At 48.1% G+C, this 23,050-nt stretch overlaps 1 protein-coding gene across 2 annotated transcripts in view; it reads right to left on the bottom strand.

Annotated features, from left to right (window-relative positions):
- Positions 1 to 23,050, bottom strand: part of gfra4a (GDNF family receptor alpha 4a) — a 232,649-nt gene that overhangs the window by 40,670 nt on the left and 168,929 nt on the right. Inside the window, exon 4 of one of the 2 annotated variants that reach the window (XM_038793212.1) lies at positions 21,736 to 22,090. In XM_038793212.1, the coding sequence (XP_038649140.1) occupies positions 21,736 to 22,090 (355 nt within the window). The remainder of the gene's footprint in view (positions 1 to 21,735; positions 22,091 to 23,050) is intronic. The other variant, XM_038793213.1, reaches the window with a different exon arrangement.

The following is a 23,050-nucleotide window of genomic DNA, read 5'->3' on the forward strand; positions in this document are numbered from 1 at the left end:
CACTGAGAGTGACTTAAATGCTTACTACAGCCCGATTTGTATTCTCAGAACACAGTGTAGACCTGTGGCATAGGGCAAGGTTGACAAGTTTCAACCTAGCAAGTGTATTATTCCAGAATTGGGTTTTTAAAAGGTTGAAACCCCTGGTGCGATATTACCAAACGTACAAGAAAGACAAGTCAGGTTAACACTTACGAAAGTCAGTGGTTTAAGAATAGGAAGCTCCCAATTCATAAATATTCTACAAACTGCCACAAATCAATTGACTTCCTGCACTTGCTATCAGGTAAAACACCAAGAATCAGATTGATGAACCTGGAGGCCATCAATATAATCTGAAGGTAATGGTGAAATCAGGCTAACTATCAATCCTGCTTCCCCGCTACCGTGATGAGGCAGCAAGAAACCGCCACAGGAAATCGGAAGCCCTTCTCCTTGCCTCATCGACTCAATCTCCACTACTGAGTGCATTTACTCAGCATCCCACCCATGAGCTGCTCAAGTGCAGCTAAAGAGATGAGAAGGGTGAGGTATCTCTTGGCATTATGGACATCGCATTGTGCAATAATTCATCATGGCTCCATCCACAGCACCTTCCAGGTCCGCAACCGCTACCATCTAGAAGAGCCAGGGCAGCAACCACTTAGGAAGCTCCCCTCCAAGTCACGCACCATCCTGACAATTTTTGTTGGGATGTAGGCGCCGCTGGCTTGGCCAGCATATCTGTTGTCCATCTCTAATTGCCCTGGGGAAGGTGGTGGCGGGCTGCCTTCTTGAACCATTGCAGTCCATGTGATGTAGGTACACCCACAGTGCTGTTAGGAAGGGAAGACCGTGGAACTATATCACTATTCCTTCATTGTCACTGAGTCAAAATGCTGGAACTCTCTACCTAACAGCACTGTGGATGTACCTACCCAATGGACAGCATTGGTTCAAGAAGGCAGCTCACCACCACCTTCTCAAGGACAATGAATCAACAGGCCCACTTTCTGTGCTGCCAACCGCTCACTGTTTTATCAGTTAACGTATTAACAACTTCTACTTTAGGAGGTTAGCCCTCAAGACATTTTTTTCTTTTGTATTTTTTTGAATTCTTCAGTTATTTTCAAACTGTAGCCAATAATAAGCATCATGTTACAATGCAATTAACTCACCTTCCAGTACCCCCTTTCTTCCTATTTATTCAGACTTAATCCTCTAACGAGGATAAAGAGCAGGGTCACACCATCTAGAAACATAGAATGGTCACAGCACAGAAGGAGGCCAACTGGCGTGTTGAGTCCGTCCCAATCTTTGCAAGAGTAATTCAGCTAACCAAGTACCCTGCGCTTTCAGTGTATCTCTTCATTGTGTTTAATCTTCAGGTGCTTATCCAAGTTCCTGTTGATATCCACAATTGAATCTGTCTCCAACACACCCTGGCAGTGCATTTCAGATCCTAACCACCATCTTGTTGCCTTTTGTTTGCTAATCATCTGTGTCCTGTGGCTTTCGACCCCTTCACCAAAGGGAACACTTTCTTTCTCCTCGGTCTAGACCCTTCATGATTTTGAACACAACTCACCTCTCAACTTTCTCTAAGAACAGCTCCGGCATCTTCAACCCTATCCTCATCACTGAAGTCTCTCATCCCTGAAACCTTTCTCGTAAATCTTTTGCAGACTCTCTGCACAGCCTAACACACCTTCCTAAAGTGTGGACAAAACATTCCAATTAAGGCTGAACCACTATTTTATAAAGCTTCAACATAACTTCCTTGCTTTTGAACTCCATGCTTCTATTTGTCAAACTCAAATTCCCGCGCGCTTTTTTCCACCACTTTCTTCTTTTTTGGCTTTCAATGTAAAGTCACCATAGTCCCAGATGACCATAGGCTGCTTTCCCCTTCCAGGGGGAGAGCTGACTGGTGATGATTTAACCTGAGGATCACCACGCCTCAGGCAAGGTTGAGAAGGCGGGACCTCCATGAACCTCAGCCAGTACGGGAATTGAACCCATGCTGCTGACCTCGCTCTACATCACGGACCAGCTGACTAGCCAACTGAGCTAAACTGGCCCCATGGCTGGCTTTCAGTACATTGCTTGAGAAGTGGCAAAAATGATCACATGAAAGTCTAGTTGTGTCACTGGCCGGACATCAGGTTTTAACAATGATCTTCGGCAATTCATGACCCGAAATGTCCCTGCTCCATGGTTGATCTCCATCTGTGGAATTTCGCAGAATGTACAGCAAAGAAACAGGAAGGAGAGGCCTCAGTGAGAAACAGAAGGTGCCAACAAGAATGTTAAACCTTTGTCGGAGAGTCAATGCAGCATGGAATGCTGGAGTATGAATTTTTAACACAGGCTTAATTGCTTTCCGTACAGTGTGCCTTTGAACTTCAGGTGCAGCTACTGTTAAATGTGAGGTGGATGCCAGCTGCTCCCCCCCGAGAAAGGAAAACTTTGTCATCTCAGGGACCATTTGCACTTATTCCCTGATGGTGTTCACTAGTGAGATGAAAGTCGGGGAACATGTTTGTCCGTTGCCCAGTTCTCTTCCGGATGCTCAGCTGGCATAGATCCCACATTTCCTGGGGATAGCCACAGGGGCTGTTTTTTTCAGGGTGGCAGTCCAATTGGATAACCCACAATCACGCTCCGAGAAAGTGCGCCTGGCATATGCATTCCCATCATTCTTCGACCCACTACGAGGATAGGAGAAACCTCCAGAGACTTGACGGCATGGGTCTCTCCCCCCCCCCCCCCCCTCCCCTCCCCCAATGCCCTTTTCACTGAGGCAGGGAAATGTGCACCTTTCAGAGCAAGGGAAATTAACATTTCCCCTCATAAATTTCTTCATAAGGTAATTAGCTGCTTCAGGAAGAAGAAGAATGGAATTTTATGTTAAAAGTAACGGCGAGGCCAACAATGTTCATCATTATTTACGTGGAAAGCTCCGGCTGCAAGAGTAATTAAGTGGGGAAAGGTGGTGTTGCATATCTTTTGTTTGTGGAGCATGCGACCAAGCAACAGCGGAAACACGGAAGTCAGAAGCAGAAAAACGGGCCTGAATTCATCATAGTGGACAAGCATGACCTTTCCGTTCAATTTCCATGAACCTTAGTGCGGCAGATTGCTGCGAGTGGGAGATTGAAACAGCATGACACCCTCTGCAGGGCAACTTGGTATCCCCCGAAACAATCAGAGTGAAAGATTGAGGTTTGCAATCTCAGTGCAACTGAGAATAGAGAGTTCAACTTCAAACAAGGGACAGAAATGTTGGATTAAGGAAGCAAAATAGAATTCTTATTGTAAAACAATTAATACTGAAGGAATGAGGCTCCACAATTGCAATACCAAAAACAGCTTCTTTTTATACACTGGCAATAATGTAACAAAACTTCGGAAGGAACATTATAAAACTAAATATGACACTGAGTCACATACGGAGATACAAGGCCAAATGAAAAATAGCTCGACCAAAGACGTAAGTTTTAAAGAGTCTCTTAAAGGAGGAATGTGAAGTAGAGATGGCTAGCAAGGCAATTTCAGAGTTTAAGTCCCAGGCAGTTGAAGGCCACCAATCGTGCAGTAATTGACATTGGGGATGCTAAAGAGGCCAGAATTAGAGGAGCGCAGATATCTCCAAAGGTTGTGGGGCTGGAGGATGAGAACTTTAAAATCAAGATGTCACTTGACTGAGAGACAAGGTAGGTCAGGAAACACAGGATTGATAAGTAAATGGAACTTGCTATGAATGGGGACATGTTCAGTCGAGATTTCGATGACCTGAGGGTGAAAGAGCAATCAGGAGTTCATTGGGATAGTCGAGTATACGATTTTCAGGCCTCGATGTGCTCAGACTCGAGCGAAACGAGGCCGGTGAATAGCGGGAGAGGCTGAAAGCGAGAGCCACGCCAGGCGCCAAACAGTTTGCGATGCAACCGGCCTGCTCACATAGGCCAAATAGATCTCACCGTAGTGCGGCAAGAAACCAATTATCACCACTTAAGCCCTATTTCTATACAGTTAATGGGAGCGACCCGTTATCCAATGGACATCCGTCATTCAGCAGCCTCCCCAGAAGGTGGTCACGCTGGCGCCCATTAGTACTCCTTCTTAGAAACGTGAACCTAGAGCATAAGAACTAGGAGCAGGAGTAGGCCATCTGGCCCCTCCAGCCTGCTCCGCCATTCAATGAGATCATGGCTGGTGGAAGGGCTTCTGCAGGGAGCCGAGGAGGTGAGTAGCCACCTTTGCTCACATGCAAAGAGTCTGGTGGCGCTGGGCCCGGCTCCCAAGTAGGGGACCCTCCGTTGGGGGGTGGTGCACCCTTGGCTAGAGGGGGGGTGGGGGGTTGGCACCCTCTGTAGGGGTGGGCTGCCATTTGAAGGGGGGGAGGCGCTGGGGGGGGGGGGGGGGGGGGGCGGGGGGAAACCGTGAGCGGCACCAGTATGCCTACCCCGGATCTTGTGATGTGTCACAGGTGTCCAACATTCTCCACTCTCCCGATAGTGCCGTCCACTCTCCCCACCGCCTCCTCACTCCCCACACCCCCTACCTACCCCTGCCCTCTCCCCCCTCCATGTGCCCTCAGTGATCCTCAATTTGCTTAATCTTTCTTGCTCTACCGTTCCGTCCACAGGATGCACATCTGAGGTGGAGACAGCCAGCTGCTTACCACGTCCAGTGGCCTTCGATACTCCTGGCGGGCATCCTCTGGGGGCTTTGGTGCCGGAGGGCCCCGGCACACTTGTCAAATGAACATGCACAGCCGTGCCGCCCTGTCCTGTGTGCTGAACACGAGAAGCAGCATCATCAGATGGGTGGAATCGTGGGAGCTGGTGGCACCATCCCCACATCATGGGAAGGGTCCGCGTTGGCTCCCAGCACCCCGTCCTCTTGGTCGGTGCCCATAGAGCCCGGGAGTTCGGCATAAAGCCCAGGGGTTCATCTCGGGATGGAGGGGCAGCTGGCTCGAACCCCAGCAGCCTCTGCGTCTTAAAGAACAAAGAACAATACAGCACAGGAACTGGCCCTTCGGCCCTCCAAGCCTGTACCGATCACCTGTCCTACCTAGACTAGCCGCCTATATCCTTCTATACCCCATCTGTTCATGTGCCTATCCAGATAAGTCTTAAAGGTCGCTAACGTATCTGCCTCAACCACCTCACTTGGCAGTGCATTCCAGGCCACCACCACCCTCTGTGTAAAAAACTTCCCCCTTACATCTCCACTGAACCTTTCCGCCCTCACCTGGAACATGTACCCCCTTGTAATTGTCATTTCCGCCCTGGGAAAAAGTCTCCAACTGTTCACCCTATCTATACCCCGAATAATTTTATAAACTTCTATCAGGTCGCCCCTCAGCCTTCGTCTCTCTAGGGAGAAAAATCCCAATTTATTCAATCTCTCCTCATAGCGAATACCCTCCATACCAGGCAACATCCTGGTAAACCATTTCTGTACTCTCTCCAAAGCCTCCACGTCCTCCTGGTTGTGCGGTGACCAGAATTGGACACAGTATTCCAAACGTGGCCTAACCAACATTCTATACAACTGTAACGTAATTTTCTAGCTTTTATACTCTATACCCTGTCATATGAAGGCAAGCATGTCATATGCTTTCTTTACCACCATTTCCACCTGTGCTGCCACTTTTAAGGATCTGTGGACCTGCACGCCCAGATCTATCTGTGTCTCTATGCTCCTAATGTTTCTGCCATTTATTTTATAGCTCCCATTTGAATTGGATCTACCAAAATGCATCACCTCGCATTTGTCCGGGTTAAATTCCATCTGCCATTTTTCTACCCAATTTTGCAGCCTATCAATATCCTGTTGTATTCTCTAACAATCTTCATCACTATCTGCAACTCCTGCAATCTTAGTATCATCTGCAAACCGGCTAATCAGACCCGCTACCTTTTCTTCCAAGTCATTTATATATATTACAAAGAGCAGAGGTCCCAGTATTGGTTCCTGCAGAATATCACTAGTTACAGACCGCCATTCGGAAAAACACCCTTCCACTGCTACCCTCTGTCTTCTATGGCCAAGCCAGTTCTGGATCCATCCAGCTAGTTCACCCCTGACCCCATGTGATTTAATCTTTTGCACCAGCCTGCCATGAGGGACCTTATCAAATGCTTTACTGAAGTCCATGTAGACAACAACCACAGCCCTTCCCTCATCAATCATTTTTGTCACCTCCTCAAAAAATTAAATTAAATTAGTGAGACTTGACCTCCCTTGTAAAAACCATGCTGAATGTCGCTAATAAGATCATTCACTTCCAAATATGCATAGATCCTATCTCTGAGAATCTTTTCAAACAGTTTAACTCTCACTGACATCAAGCTCACAGGCCTATAATTACCCGGGTTATCTTTGCAACATTTCTTAAATGACGGTACAACATTGGCTACCCTACAATCCTCTGGGATCTCACCTGTGGCCAATGAGGACAGATTTCTGTTAGAAGCGCAGCGAATTCATCTCTTGTCTCTCTCAGTAATCTGGGATAGGTGCCATCTGGCCCTGGGGATTTGTCTACCTTAATGCTTTTTAACACACCTAACATTTCCTCCCTCGTAATAACAACCTGTGTGTTTACACATCCTCTGACACACCACCAATCAACGTGTCCCTCTCCTTTGTGAATACCAATACAAAATACTCATTAAGGACCTCACCTACTTCCTTTGGTTCTGCACATAATTTCCCTCCTTTGTCCTTGAGTGGACCAACTCTTTCTCTAGCTAACCTCTGGTTCCTAATATATATATCATCTGGCTCTGCCAGCCCTGGCGGATCCCCGATATCTGCACCAACATGCCGAGGCTTTCGGCGATGCTCCTCAGTGACTGGGACATGCTCCGCAGCTCCCGGCTTTTGCCATCTTAGAGCAGGACATGTCCCGCAGAACCTCATCAAGGTCAGCCTGGTGCTGAAATGAAAAAATGAAAATGGCTTATTGTCACGAGTAGGCTTCAATGAAGTTAATGTGAAAAGCCCCTAGTCGCCACATTCCGGCGCCTGTCCGGGGAGGCTGGTACGGAAATCGAACCGTGCTGCTGGCCTGCTTGGTCTGCTTTAAAAGCCAACGATTTAGCTCAGTGAGTTAAACCAGCCCCTGGGTATATGCTGGGTAGCATATACATAGATACATAGAGATAGGAGCAGGAGGAGTCCTTTTGGCCCTTCGAGCCTGCTCTGCCATTCATCACGATCATGGTTGATCATCCAACTCAATAGCCTAATTCTGCTTTCTCCCCATAGCCTTTGATCCCATTCTCCCCGTGCTATATCTAGCCGCTTCTTGAATACATTCCAAGTTTTAGCATCAACTGCTTCCTGTGGTAATGAATTCCACAGGCTCACCAATCTTTGTGTGAAGAAATGTCTCCTTATCTCGGTCTGAAATGGTTTACCCTGAATCCTCAGGCTATGACCCCTGGTTCTGGACACACCCATCATTGGTAACATCTACCCTGCATCTACCCTGTCTAGTTCTCTAGAATTTTATAAGTCTCTTTGAGATTCCCCCCCCCACCTCATTCTTCTGAACTCCAGCGAGAACAATTCCAACCGAGTCAATCTCTCCTCATATGACAGTCCCGCCATCCCTGGAGTCAGTCTGGTAAACCTTCGCTGCACTCCCTCGAGGGCAAAAATATCCTTCCTCAGAGAAGGAGACCAAAACTGCACACAATACTCCAGGTGTGGCCTCACCAAGGCCCTGTACAATTGCAGCAACACATCCCTGCTTCTGTACTCGAAACCTCTCGCAATGAAGGCCAACATATCATTCGCCTTTGTTACCGCCTGCTGCACCTTCATGCTTACCTTGAGCAAATGGTGCACAAGGACACCCAGGTCCCACTGCACACTCCCCTCCCAATTTACAACCATTCAGGTAGTAATCTGCCTTCCTGTTTTTGCTTCCAAAGTGAATGACCTCACACTTATCCAAATTATACTGCATCCGCCATTGATTTGCCCACTTGCCCTGAACAGATCTTGCTGTAGGATCCCTGCATCCTCGTCACAATTCACCCTCCCACCTAATTCGGTATCGTCTGCAAACTTTGAGATGTTACATTCTGTTCCCTCATCCAAATCATTAATATATATTGTGAATAGCTGGGGTCCCAGGACTGATCCCTGTGGTACCGCACTAGTTACTGGCTGCCAATTTGAAAAGGACCCATTAATCCCTATTCTTTGTTTCCTCTCTGCCAACCAGTTTTCTATCCACCTCAATACATTTCCCCCAGTACCATGCGCTTTAATTTTGCACAATAATCTCTTATGCGGGACTTTGTCAAACGCTCCTCAGCTATGGAGCAAACACCCTCAGCTACGGCCGTCACCGACTACGCAACACCTTGGACACCTTCACTAATGGTGCCAACGTCATGCACCAGGCTCTCCACTGCGGTCACAACCCAAGGCAGTGTTGGCCTCGATGCCAAGCATTGCCGGTGACATCTCCTGCGCCCATAGCCTCTGTGACTCCTCCAAGTGGCTATGGATCTGCTGGATCTCCCTCTGAATGTCCTCATCACACCCGAACGCCTCCATCAGTACCTCTGTGCCACAGGCTCAGCATCAGTCTGGGACCCAGCTGGGTCCTGGGGTCCAGCAGACCTCCGACTGTTGTCTTGCCTGGGGATTCCTGCCTCCACCTGATATACATCAGCAACTGTGTGGTGTTCACCAGATTGTGCCCCAGAAAATTGTCCACTAATATTTCCAACGTGTCTCTGCGCTGGTGGAGGGTGGGGGTGACAGCTGTAATGCGTCAATTGTGGCATCCGAGGAGCTCTCCTCCAAGGAGGTATGGGAGGCAGGGGAGGGAGCCACCCGGGATAGGCCGGTGCCATCGACTGGAGGACCTGCGGGAGAATGGACATGTGGTCAGTGGGAGGGATGGGTCAGTCAGTTAGGCAATAACAACTCACGTGTGACAAGTCCGCCGAGTGGGGCCTAGTGGATCCTCACCTCGGCGGCGTCCGCCTACCTCTGCATTGGTGACCACTCTGTCCTCGGCCACCCCCGTCACCTCCAGGGCCCATTCCTCGAAGGTGATGAGGATGTGTATGTCCGACATCCCTCCGCCAATCTGGGCCCTCTCCCGGTGATTGTGGTAGAGCTTCTCCTGCGGAGAAACAGAGAGGGCATCATTAGCCACACGCGTGGTACACATGGATGGGAGTGTGTGTGAAGGGAGGATTGAAGGGAGAAGGGGGGGGGGGGGGAAGAGGATTGGGGCAGCATGGAGGGTTGGGGTTTGGAATGCTCATGTGGGGGAGGAAAGATCTCGGGGTGGTGGCGCATTGGTGTCTACTCACTCATGCTGTCCGGTGTAGGTCGTTGATCTTCTTATGGCACTGGAGGCCAACCCTTCTGGTCACACTCACCGAGCTCACGGCTGCTGCCACCTCATCCCAGACGGCACTGGCTGCTTTGTGGCTCACCGTCTGGGACCATCAGGGGAAGAGGACATCCCTCCTGGACACCGCCACATTAAGGTGCCTCCTCAGGTCTGCATTCCCGAACCTTGGGGCCGGTCTTCTCGGTGCCATGGCCGCGAGCTGAGTGGGGTTGGCTGAGCATGTGCTGCTCGACCTTGTTAGCTGGGGGGGGGGGGGGGGGGGGGGGGGTGGTGAACACGGTCCCGGCGAATTGACCGGCGAGCCTTCATTTGAGCAGAGAAGCCTGTGTGGCTTGTTAAGTGGACCAATTAATGTTAAATAGCATTGCCGGCCTCGCTGAGCTGAGCGCCGGGAAGCTCGCGGTAATTCCCGCTCGCTACCACACTTAGAAATCTTTCTGGATTATTGTGCCCTACAATTGCCACAAGGCATGAAGAAGGGTTCCAGTTGCAGATGAGTTGAAGCAGGGGCAAAATCGAAGGATGGTACAGGGACGTCTTACTGATGGTGCAAATATGTGGTCGGAAGCTCACCGTGTGGTAAAATACGACACCAAGGTTGGTTTTATCTCAAGCTGTCAGGAAGAAAGAAGCAGTCAGTGGCTAGGGAGTAGAGTTTGGGGACCAAAAAGTAATGGCTTCAGTCTTACAAATATTTAATTGGAGAAAATCTTTGCGTATCCGGTATTGGATGAAAAGACTGACAATTTAGCAACAGCAGAAGACTCAAGGGAGGTGGAGGTGAAGTAGAGTTGGGTGTCGACTTTCTACGTGTGAAAACGTATGGTTTTCAGCCCCAGAGAGGTTGGCCGTCATTAATCAAGACTTTTCATACTTTTGAAATAGAACTGTTCCAGATTTGATAGAGCCGTTCAAACTCATGAATTGTTTTGAAAGAACAAATAAAGAAAAACTTTCTTACCAGATTACAGATGCAAGGTGATTGGCAAAGCAACCAGATAGGACATTTTCTTTTTATTCTTTTATGGAACATGGGTGTCAGCAGCTGGGCCAACAGTTTCCCCTTCCTAATTGCCCCTTGATGGGGCAGCTAAGAGTCAACCACATTGCTGTACGTCAGGTATGACATGTGGGCCAGAACAGGTAAGGATGGCAGATTTCCTTCCCTCAGGGACATTAGTGAACCAGATGGGTTTTTACAACAATGGTTTCATGGTCATCGTCCGACTTTTAACTCCAGATTTTTATTGAATTCAAATTTCACCATCTGGTGGGATTCGAACCCAGAGCGTCACCTTGGGTCTCTGGATTTTTAGTCCGGTGCTTGTGACCTGGAATGTACTCAAAGAAGGTGGAAGTAGATTCAAAGCTAATATTGAAAAGTAAAATAATTGAAGGGAAAGGAGTGACTGGGCTATGGAGAAAGAGCAGGGGAGTAGTTTTTGTGGTAATTGGATAGTTTTTCTAAAGAGCTTTTACGGCGACAATAGGCCGAACGGCCTTTTTCTGTACTGTACCATTCATAGCATGAAAAAGGGTCCTGAGACTGGAATGGATTAGCCCTAACTTTGTACGGCAAGTGTTGTTCATGTCTACAACACCAGCACAGAAACTTCACGCTGTTTGATGGCATTTGAATCGTGAGGCAAAACAGCGGGATGCCAGTTCCAGAGGGTTGCATATGTTGAACTCAGAGATTTTCACATTTGAATATACATCTGTCCTCGCTTGACGTTGCTGGGAGATTTGCTCATAAATAAATGTAAGCCTTGCTCTTATTTTGACAGTAAATTCTGGCCCATCAACGAAGGTAAGCTTCCAATTCACTCCAGAGAAGAGGTTAATAAGCTGTTTGTTTTTCTCCACCCTCCCGGCTGAATTTCGATTGTTTTTCCTTGTAATTTGTTTTCAGCTGCTTTGATGAAATGGTGATAAAGGAGCTGTTGCGGATGAAGCCTTCAAGTGCAGCGCCTCTTCACAGTGATGCATCTCTGCTTTTATTCCACAGAGGCACCCTCTGACCCTTCCAAGCTCTCCTCATTTGGGACTCGCTATCTGGAATGCACATAGCTGTGCAGACAAAATAATATTCCTGCTCAACCGTTGTTGTCGCAGATGTATAATAAATCATATTTAGGTCAGATCACAGGGGTTTTAGAAAATCAAATGAAAAGCAGTCCTTGAAACATCTAACTACCTATGGACCACAATAACTGTTCAAAGTAGAAAAAAACCCTCTGATTTCAATGAGAAGATCTATTACATTGGAAATCTGAAATACTCAGTTGTACGAGAAACATCTGGAGCTAGATTTACTTTTTCGGCCCCTCTGGACTGTCAGAAGTAAGATAAGAAGAACAGACTTAAATAGTTTCAGCAGTGCAGCAGTAATAACATTCACCAGAAATAAATAAGAAGATAAAGGTGTGTTGACTGTTCATTCATTCCTCTTTCCTTTAGCGTTCTCTGCTTCAAGTTTGGAAGGGGGTGGGGGGGACGAGAGTGGGGAGTGTAATTTTAACCTTAAAAGTTAATGGATGGGGTCTGCCGTCTATTTGTCACCACTCTATATTGCGTACTATTGACTTCAGTGGGAATGGGGTGAGCTGCAAACCGTCCAATCACACCGGGCAAAACAGGAACATAGGAACAAGAGTCAGCCATTTAACCCTTCGAGCATGATGTGTGAGCCTTTTGACGTGATCACAACTGACCTGCAACCTTATTCCATAGGCCTGCCATTGCCTCAGATCACCTAATATGAAACCATTGAGTCATTGAAGGTTTGCAGCACAACAGATGGCCACTTGGCCCATCATGCTCTGTACTGGCCACAGCAACGGGCCACCCAGTCCAATCTCACTTTCCAGTATAGGTTACGGCGGTACAGATGCACATCCAGGCACCTTTTAAATGAGTTGAGGGTTTCTACCTCTACCACCCTTTCAGGCAGTGAGTACCAGACCCCCAGCGCCCTCGAGGAGAAACATTTCCTCATCTCTCCTCTGATCCTTCCACCAATCATTTTAAATCCACGTCCCGAGTCACTGATCTCTCTGATGAAGTAAGAGGCCCTTCCCATCTGCTCTATCCAGGTCCCTCAGAATTTTGTACATCTCAACCAAATCTCCCCTCAGCCTCCTCTGTGCCGAGGAGAACAATTGCGGCCTATCCAATCTCTCCTCATAGCTGTGATACTCCAGCCCTGGTACTATCTCTGTAAACCTCCTCTGTACCCTCTCTAATGCAATTACATTCTTTCTGTAATGAGGCGGCCACAACTGCAGAGAGTGGTGTGAATTTGCCACCGGCGGTATTCTCCGTTCCGCCGGCAGCGCACCCAAGCCCACGTGTTTCCTGGCGACGTAGCGTAGCCACAGTGGGACATCCCATTGGCTGGTGGGGGGAATGGAAAATCCCGCTGCCTCCGCCCAGGAACACACGGCTGGGGGACAGGAGATTCCAACCCAGTATCTTGAGGTAAACAATTACTACCGATCACAGATTCAAAATTGATTGCTATCCATGCATAAATTACCATTTGAAGGAGGCAATTCCCAAACATTTGCCACCTTTCGTGTGTCGAAGGTCGAGATTCTCCGGGTCCGCCCGCCGATAGAGAGAATCCCGCTGGCCTGCTGAATCGGGCGTAGCGCCAAAGATGGGGTTCACATTGGTCCCCCAATTCTCCTGACTCCTGAGGAGCTCCTGCTGCCATGATTTGATGCCAGTCCTGAGAAATGTGGATCTGGTGGCTTGCAATCCGAGGGGTGGCAAGGGGGTGACAACCCTCCCTACAAGCACCTCCAGAATGTTGAGGGGGGTCCTTCATGGGAGGCGCGGGTCGGGGTGGGGTGGGGGGGGGTTGTGCTGGGCTGGAGGGGCTCAGGTCAGGGGTCTTTCTTGGGATGGGGGTCATTTGGCTGCTCTTCCCATCTGCAGCCTTTAAATCCTTTTAACAGTCAGTATCTAAAAGTTAAAGTTTTCTCGTAATAAAGTGACAGTGGTCCCATCTGTACCCCTAAACCTTTTAAGCAGTCCGTCTGTCTGCTCCACCAGCCCTCCCCTGGCGAAGAGACTCCAGCATCCTTACTGAAGCCAATTCCCCCGGCATCAGAACTATGGCCGTGCACTGGCCTGGGTGTTGCACCCGCTTACCATATAATGGGCTTCGAAGCAGACCCTTTTTCACAACTTAAGGATGGCAAGCCTGAAGGCCTCAGTGTAAAGGGGGGAGATTGACATTGGTGCATGGGAGGGAATTGCCACGAACCGTGCTGTGTGGTGGCACCTCATCCAACAAGCTACAACACAGTTGGAAACTGCCTGCATAGCCTCTGCTAGAGAGAAGCGACAAAAGCAGAGGGAGGGAGAGCAGGTCCCTGGCTCGGGAACCCCCCCTTTTCTCAAGGCAACTACTGTCTTCTCTGCCTCGAGACCTGTGGCTCCAGGATTGGCCTGCCGAGTCACATCAGGACACGCAACTCATGAAGCTTGGCCAGTTAAGTTGAGGCCCATGGAATAAATGAGGCAGTAGCAGCAGGGATACAAAGTTAGCTGAGTAAGGGGAATCAGGGAGTCGTGGTGAATGATTGCTTTTTTGGACTGGAGCAAGGATTATGTGGGGAGGGGGACGGGGGACGGGGGGGGGGGGGGGGGGGGGGACTTAGCCAGGGTCGAGTTGGGACCACCAATTTTTGAAATACATATTAATGGTCTAGGTGTGCATGACATAATTGCTAAATATGCTCATGACATGAAACTTGGAAGTATTGTAAATTCCGAAGAAGGCAGTGATGGACCCCAAGACGACATAGATGGGCTGGTGGAACGGGCAGAGAAATGGTGGTTGAAATTTAATGCCGATGTATGTGAAGTGATAAATTTTGGTCAGAAAAGCGTGGGAAGCAATATCAACTAAAGGGTACAATTCTACAGGAGTGCGGGAACAAAGAATGACAGGTGGCAGGACAGATTCAGAAAGCGGTTAAAAAGGCATGCAGGATCCTGGACTTTCTAAACAGAGGCTTAGGGTACAAAAGCAAGTTATGATGAACCTTTACAAAACACTGGTTCAGTCTCTACTAATTGTGTCCAATTCTGGCCACCACAGTTTAAGAAGGATAAGGGTGCAGGAAAGATTTATGCAAGTAGCTCCAGCATTGAGGGACTTTGGTTACGCAGATAGATTGGAGGAGCTGGGGGAATTCCACTCGGATAAGAGAAGTTTGGATTGGATTGGATTTGTTTACTGTCACGTGTACCGAGGTACAGTGAAAAGTATTTTTCTGCGAGCAGCTCAAACAGATCATTTAGCACATGAAAATAAAAGAAAAAGAAAATACATAATAGGGCAACACAAGGTACACAATGTAAATACATAGACACCGGCATCGGGTGAAGCATACAGGAATGTAATATTCATCAGGTCAGTCCATAAGAGGGTCGTTTAGGAGTCTGGTAAACTCCTTAAGAGATTTGACAGAGATGTTCCAAATCATGGGGGGTGTGGGGGGGGGGGGGGGGGGGGAGGTTTGGGGGGGGGGGTGGTCTAACAAAGTAGAAAGAGATAAACATTTCCCCTTGGTGGAACACTTGAACAGAAAAATATTGCAGGGCTCCAGACAAGAGGTGGGGGAGTGGGTCCAGCTAAATTGCTTTTGCAGAGAACTGGCCTCCTCCTGTGCTTTGGCAATTCCATGTTCTCGGAACAGACATCTCCCTCATTTCAAGGGACTGATGACGATGCCCGGACACTAGTAACACGTCCATCCCCACAACCCACAACCTTTGTGAATCTTGAATATTAAAGGATTTAATGAAGCATCAACATTGCATATAGGAATGGGCAATGGGACATGCCAGTGGTTCACTCATGGCTCCGTTGGTAGCATTCTCATCTCTGAATCGGAACGTTGCAGTTTCGAGCTCCGTTCCAGGAACTTCATTCCAAGATGTCGGCTGATGGAGGGCTGCACTGTCAGAGGTGCTGGCTTTCAGATGACTCATTAAACTGAGGCTCTCTCTGCCCTCTCTGGTGGATCCCAAGGCAATATATCCCTTCCACTGAGGGCCATTCCCATCCCCTACCATCACCATGCCGTGGCCAATATTTACGTCCCACTAACTTTAAATAGAGATAATAAAAAGCAAATATTGCTGGAAGTTGCTGCCGGTGTCTTTACTAAGTTCTATTCATCGGTTAACTCTGAAGTTGTTCACCTACATTTTATAAATTCATTTGCGGGATGTGGGCATCGCCGGTTAGGCGAGCATTTATTGCCCATCTCTAAACCTGAGGTGTAGGTTTACCCACAGTGCTGTTGTGTGGGGGCGGGGGGTCCAGGATTTTGACCCAGCGACAGTAAAAGAAAGGCGATATCTTTCCAAGTTGGGATGATGATATTTGCGCTCCTCTAATTCTATCTTTTTGTGCTCTGCGATTTTAAAATTGTTCCACCTTCGGTGGCCAAACCTTCAGTTGCCGAGTTCCTAAGCTCTGGAATTCCCTCGCTGCACCTCTCCATTTCTCTTTCAGCTTTAGTGATGCACCTTCCAACCCACGTTTTTGATGAAGCTTTTGGCCATTTTGCCCTAACATCTCCTTAAGTGGATGAGAGTCAAATTTTGCTTTTCAACACTCCTGTCCGCCTTGGGACGTTTCATTAAATTAAATGGGTGTTATATAAACACCAGTTGTTGTTGTCAGGCACACGTCAGTACTGTAATAGCTCTTTGACATTGTTAGCTCTAGCTGACAGCATTCGTCCCCAGTCAATTCTAATGAGCTACAGGCAGTTGGATTAAAGTTGGAATGTTAGAAACCTACTCATTCTGTCAAGTTAATGATTCATGGGATGGCCAGTATTAGCTCAGTTGGCTAGATGGCTAATGTGATTTTGATTCAGAATAATACCAAAAGCACGGGGTACGATCCCCGTTCCCTAGACTTGGGGCCTGTCTCCTCACCCTGCCGCATGGTAAAAATCATGGCGTAAGCTGTGGTTCGGCTCCCCTCGAATAATCGAGGATGTCAGCTGGAGGAGGAGATAAAAAATAATCGCTTATTGTCACAAGTAGGCTTCAATGAAGTTACTGTGAAAAGCCCCTAGTCGCCACATTCCGGCGCCTGTTTGGGGAGGCCGGTACGGGAATTGAACCCGCGTTGCTGCTTTGTTCAGCATTACAAGCCAGCTGTTTAGCCCACCGTGCTAAACCAGCCCCAGATGATTCACAGCTGGGGCTGCAGGAGGGACTGCAGCAAGTATGCCTGAACATCTTGGGTTAGAGAGAAGGGCAGAGGGGGGAAATGAGCCAATATTCCTGCTCCTGCTCACTATCCAGTCAGGAAGTTGAAGTATCATAGAATTTACAATGCAGAAGGAGGCCATTCAGCCCATCGAGTCTGCACCGGCTCTTGGAAAGAGCACCCTACCCAAGTCCACACCTCCACCTTATCCCCATAACCCAGTAACCCCACCCAACACCAAGGGCAATTTTAGACACTAGGGGCAATTTAGCCTGGCCAATCCACCTAACCTGCACATCTTTGGAAACCGGAGCACTCGGAGGAAACCCACGCACATACAGGGAGAACGTGCAGACTCCGCACAGACAGTGACCCAAGCCGGGAATTGAACCTGGGACCCTGGAGCTGTGAAGCAATTGTACTAACCACTATGCTACCGTGCTGCCAGGATATCCAGGGAATTTGCAGGATTAGGCAATCGTTGTTGGTGCACACGTTTGTTCCAACCGTTTCTCCCTTACTTTTTCCTATTCTTTACTGTTAGACTTAGAAAGTAAAGGAACAAAGCTTCACCATGAGACTGATAAGATGAAGAGAAGTGGAAAGGAAGGTGGGACAAATCAAAAACAGTCAAAATCAGTTAAGGCCGTGCCTAGGTTTGTTGAAAGGGGATATGAAAGAAATGAGCAATTCATCTGTTTGAGGTCTTCAGGGAAAGTTACTTGCAGTACAAGGTAGTAATGTGATTCTTGGTCCCTGTGGAAAACCTCTGCACAAAATCATTGTCTTCTGGAGATGAAGAAAGGCAAAGAAGGCTAAAATAATTCACCTTGCTTCACCTGGTTAGTCCAGAGTTAACAACAGAATGCAGGAGCTGAAGTACAAAGAACAATACAGCACAGGAACAGGCCTTTCGGCCCTGCAAGCCTGTACTGGTCATGATACCACCCTTGGCCAAAACCCTCAGCACTTCCTTGTGCCGTATCCCTCCATACCCAACCTATCCATGTATTTGTCGAGATGCCTTTTGAAAGCTGTTAGTGTATCTGCTTCCATAACCTCCCCTGGCAACGTGTTCCAGGCACTCACCACCCTCTGCGTAAAAACCTGCCTCGCACATCTCCTCTAAACTTTGCCCTATGGACCTTAAACCTATACACCCTGGTGACTGACCCCTCCACCCTGGGAACGAGTGACTGCTCATCCACGCTATCCATGCCCCTCATAATCTTGTAGACCTCTTCGGTCGCCTCTCAACCTCTGTTATCCAATGAAAATAGTCCAAGTCTACTCTGTCTCTTCGCATAGCTAACACTCTCCAGACCAGGCAACATCCTGGTAAACCTCCTCTGCACCCTCTCCAAAGCCTCCACATCCTTCTGGTAGCGTGGCAACCAGAATTGTGCGCAATATTCTAATTGCGGCCTTACAACACCAGGTTTATTTGGAATCACTGGCTTTACCCCCTCTCCAGTCTGGACCTGTAAATACTTAATTACCTGCAAAGACTCGCATTCAAAGTGTCATCTTGCATCATTGGTTTTGTCTTTATATGCTGTGTTCTGTAAATTAGCTCTTCACTCACCTGATGAAGGAGCTGGGCTCCGAAAGCCAGTGATTCCAAATAAACCTGGTGTTGTAAGACACCTTACTGTGCCCACCCCAGTCCAACACCGGCATCTCCACATCTTGGTGAACAGTGATGCCAAGTTCCCATTTAGTACCTCGCCCATTTCCTCCGGCTCAACATATAGATTCCCTCCGTTGTCCTTAAGTGGTACAATTCTTTCCCTGGCCACCCTCTTGCTTTTTACATACGAATAAAAAGCTTTGGGATTCACCTTAATCCTACTTGCCAAGGACTTTTCATGACCCCTTTTAGCCCTCCTAATATCCCGCTTCAGTACCTTCCTACTTTCTTTATAATCCTCAAGGGATGTCCCCACCCTTTTAGACCATGCAAAAGCCTCCTATTTCTTTTTGACAAGGTTCACAATATCCCTCGTTATCCAAGTTATCCATAACTTCCCATACTTATTTTTGTTCTCTCAGGAACATGACTTTCCTGAATCCTAATCAACTGTCGCTTGAAAGACTCCCACATGTCCGATGTTGATCCAACAGCCGCACCCAATCCAAATTCTTCAAATCCTGTCTAATGTTATTGTAACTTGCCTTTCCCCAGTTAAGCACCTTTTACCTTCATCCCTATCCAAAAGTATGGAATTGTGGTCGCTACTCCCAAAATGTTCCCCTACTGAAACCTCAACCACCTGTCCAAGCTCATTCCCCAATACTAGGTCCAGTACTGCCCCTTCACTCGTTGGACGATCTACATATTGCATTAAGAAGACTTTCTGGATGCACCTTACAAACTCTGCCCCATCCAAATCCCCAGCACTAAGTGAGTCCCAGTCCTTACAGGGGAAGTTAAAATCCCCTATCACAACAACCCTGTTAATTTTGCACCTATCCAAAATCTCTCTACCTATCTGCTCCTATATATCTCACGGGCAGTTGGGGGGCCTGTAATAAACACCTAACATTGTGATTGTGTTCCTCAGGCTCATTGTATGAGCCCTCCGAGGTGTCCACCCACAGTACAGCTATAATATTCTCTTTAACCAGTAATGCTACTCCCCACCCCTTTTACACCCCCCACCCCTTTTACACCCCCCTCTATCTCACTTGAAGCATCTACATCCTCCAATGTTCAGCTGCCAATCCTGCCCTTTCTTTATTCATGCTTCTGTGATAGCCACAACATCATTGTTCCAAGTACTAATCGGTGCTCTAAGTTCATCTGCCTTACCTGTTATGAAATTAAATGAAATGAAAATCGCTTATTGTCACAAGTAGGTTTCAAATAAAGTTACTGTGAATAGTCCCTCGTCGACACATTCCAGCGCCTGTTCGGGGAGGCGGGTACGGGAAATGAGCCCGTGCTGCTGGCCTTGTTCCGCTTTACAAGCCAGCTGTTTAGCCCACTGTGCTAAACCAGCCCCTATACTTCTGGCGTTGAAACAAATACACTTCAGAGTACTGCGTTTGAGCAGACAGGGTGATGTTCTCTTATTTTTGTTGTCTATTTCCCCTTCAGTTATTACACCTTCTAACCCAGCGTTCTGATTCCCAACCCCCTGCCATACTAGTTTAAATCCTCCCAAGTGACTCTAGCAAACCTCCCAGCCAATAGACAAGACACCATGGCCCTGCACCCCCTCTGCCCGCACCCCCTGGTTGAAAAGCCCAGGGTGGGTACAGAGCCCACTCAGGAGAAGAACGGCTGCTTCGCAACCACTTGACAGCCAACTGGAGATGGGATTTCCACCTCTCAGAGTCAGTAAGTTCCATTAATTAGAAGCTGACCGCTCTGACATTGCCACTCTCAAACATACCAACAAAGTGGAGGAGTAGGCCATTCAGCCCCTCAAGCCTGCTCTGTCAGTACCTTTCCTCTCCCCGGGCCTGAAGGGGCATTCAGTGATGGATCGGAACTTTGCGTGGGAGCCGGGCAGGGAGGTTGGCGAGAGGTACTGGGGCCAAAGTTTGAAAGGTCGTGGAGAGGGGAACCTGGGGGAAGTAGGGTGACAACCTATGGGGGCCCTCTGATGTGCCCAAGTGGCAGGAGGGTCCTCCTCTTTGCCCAGCACCAACTCGCTCAGAAAAACCGCCATACTGGCTGCTTGATGTGAAGCTCTCCCGCTGCCAGTTTAATCCCGGTGATGGTGGGTTGAAGCCCTTAAGTGGGCCTGATGTTACCCCGTCTGCTGCATTGAATAGGCCTCAACCTTCAGACCTGCCAGTGGGGACTGTTTATTCCAGCCCCGAAATTCAGTACCTTAATGCCCCTCAAATTATTTTCTCACCAAATGTCTGTCCAACTCCTTGGCAAAAACATTTGGGAATCATCAGTTTAAATTGTCACTTCTATTGAGCAACAAGCGGACCCTCTCTCCAAATACAGCGTTCAAATCGGAAGATGATTAATAGGTTTGAGGGTGTGAGGAGTCTTGCTCAGAGCTCTGTTTAAGGTGAATTCGGGATGGCACAGGATCCTCTCACCCTCTTTACCTGGGTTAGGGAAGCTTCCATTGCTAGTTCTGTCTTCTGATTTGGCGGGGGGGAGGTGGCGGGGGGGGGGGGGGGGGGTTTAAATCTACTTGTTTACCAAAGTGAGAGTTGCCAACGCTGGCACCTACAATCGGTGCTAAGCACTGAGGGTCAGGGTTAGCACAGACTGTACGCAGGTTGGAACTCAGTATTTCGCTACAACATGCTTCAGCTCCAGCTTTGACAGAACACTCTTTACTGCATTAGCGTGACATTTTGTTATTTCCCACACCATTCCGTGGCTGTTTCAAGGAGGATGTCAATTTAATGCCAAATCAGGGACAGATTCATGCTTCCCCTGGGGGCAGCGTTGACGTTGTCACTAACTTTGTTTAATGTGGGCAGCACGGTAGCATGGTGGTTAGCACAATTGCTTCACAGCTCCAGGGTCCCAGGTTCGATTCCCAGGATTGGTTCACTGTCTGTGCGGAGTCTGCACGTCCTCCTCGTGTATGCGTGGGTTTCCTCCGGGTGCTCCGGTTTCCTCCCACAGTCCAAAGATGTGCAGGTTAGGTGAATTGGCCATGCTAAATTAGCCCTTAGTGTTCAAAATTGCCCTTTGTGTTGGGTGGGCTTACTGGGTTATGGGGATAGGGTGGAGATGTGGGCTTGGATAGGGTGCTCTTTCAAAAGGGCCGGTGCAGACTCGATGGGCTGAATGGCCTCCTTCTGCACTGTAAATTCTATGATAAACCTAACCAGCTGGCAGAGACAGAAGATCTTCAACCCTTCTAACCATTCAAAACACTGATCCCCTGGGCGAAAGATCATCGAACGAAGTGGGAGGGGTAGGAGGAGGGGTGGGGGGAGGGAAGCAATGCTGCAAAATAGCCACCTGAAACACCTTTTTATTTCTATTGATGCCAAATGGATGCAAACAGGCGGCCAACTCGTTGTTTTGGGTTAGTCCCCAAAGTGTGTGTGTGTGTGTGTGTGTGTGTGTGTCAACTGACTGAGGCAGCCAGTCAGCTCGCTGTCATCTCTTTACCTGCAAACAACATTCATTTTGCATGACTCCAGCAGTGTCAAGCAGTTCTGCTTCTCCTTAACGTAATAGGAACACGACGGCACGATGGTTTGCCTTCTGCGCTCCGCGCACGCCGTGTCCTCGCAGGGGCAGAAGAGCAGCTCGTGCGTGAACTCGACGGGCACACGGTCAAAGAACTTGCGGAGGGCTTTGTGGCACTTGGGGTGGTTGCAGGTCTCAGCCTTGCTGGAACGCTTGATGCAGGAGGAGACGTACTCCGTCCGTAACTTCTGGCACGACTCGTCCACGTTGCAGGCTTTGGCTGCGTCCAGGCAGCGGTTGGCCCGTGTAATGCCAATGTCAGATCCTGTGAAACCAATTGGACAAACATTGAACCTTCCTATAGACCTTGTTCTAATTGAGGCGACAATGGCTTACAATCACGGCACGTTCCACAGATTCAGGATTGGTACATTTTTAGAGAAACCAAGGTCCCTAGTGAATAGAGACATTTACTTTGACAGATGAACTAACGCAGCATCTGACAGACTCTCTTAGAAACATCCCCGGAATGGCCGCCATGTTGTGCACAGCACGATTCCACAAATCAACATTAAGATAAATGAATGTTTAATTTCATTTTTTTATTGTTAACTGCTGTAGGCGAGAAGATGAAATGAATCAGGAAGCCCTGATCTGGACTTTAGATGCCTATGGACAAGACAAAGGAAGAGCGAAGTGTCTCTTCATTCATTATTCCAATGCTAAATGATTAGGCCAGAGGACAAGTCTGGAGCTTTCTTAGGGCAACATACCAATTTATGAACATACGAATTAGGAGCAGAAGTAGACCATTCAGCCCCTCCAACCTGCTCTGCCAGCAAGTTGATTTGGCTGATCTGATTGTGGCCTCAACTCCACTTTCCTTCCTACCGTCTAACCCTTTGACTCCCTTATCAATCAAAAATCTACCTAATTCAGTACTGAAGATATTAAATCACCCCGCCTCCACCAGTCTCTGGGGAAAAGAGCTCTACAAACTCATGACCCTCTGGGTGAAACCAATTACTCCTCATTTCTGTCTTAAATAGAAAATTCCTTAGTTTTAAAACTACGTCCCCTCTGTGACAATATGTAAACTGTAAGAATAATGAAGGGTTAATAATTGACTGTAACTGCATCCACCCACTAGATGGCGATCAAGCACATACATGTGGATCACGTGATACTCTTGATTCAGGGAGAAGGTTGTTCGGCGAGATAGAGAATAGTTGTATTATCAGTAGTTAGATCATAGTTTTAGCCAATCTGTTACCTTTTATATCCTAGCAAACAA

This window comes from Scyliorhinus canicula, chromosome 3 (assembly GCF_902713615.1).
Source record: "Scyliorhinus canicula chromosome 3, sScyCan1.1, whole genome shotgun sequence".
In the NCBI taxonomy this organism is placed as follows: domain Eukaryota; kingdom Metazoa; phylum Chordata; class Chondrichthyes; order Carcharhiniformes; family Scyliorhinidae; genus Scyliorhinus; species Scyliorhinus canicula.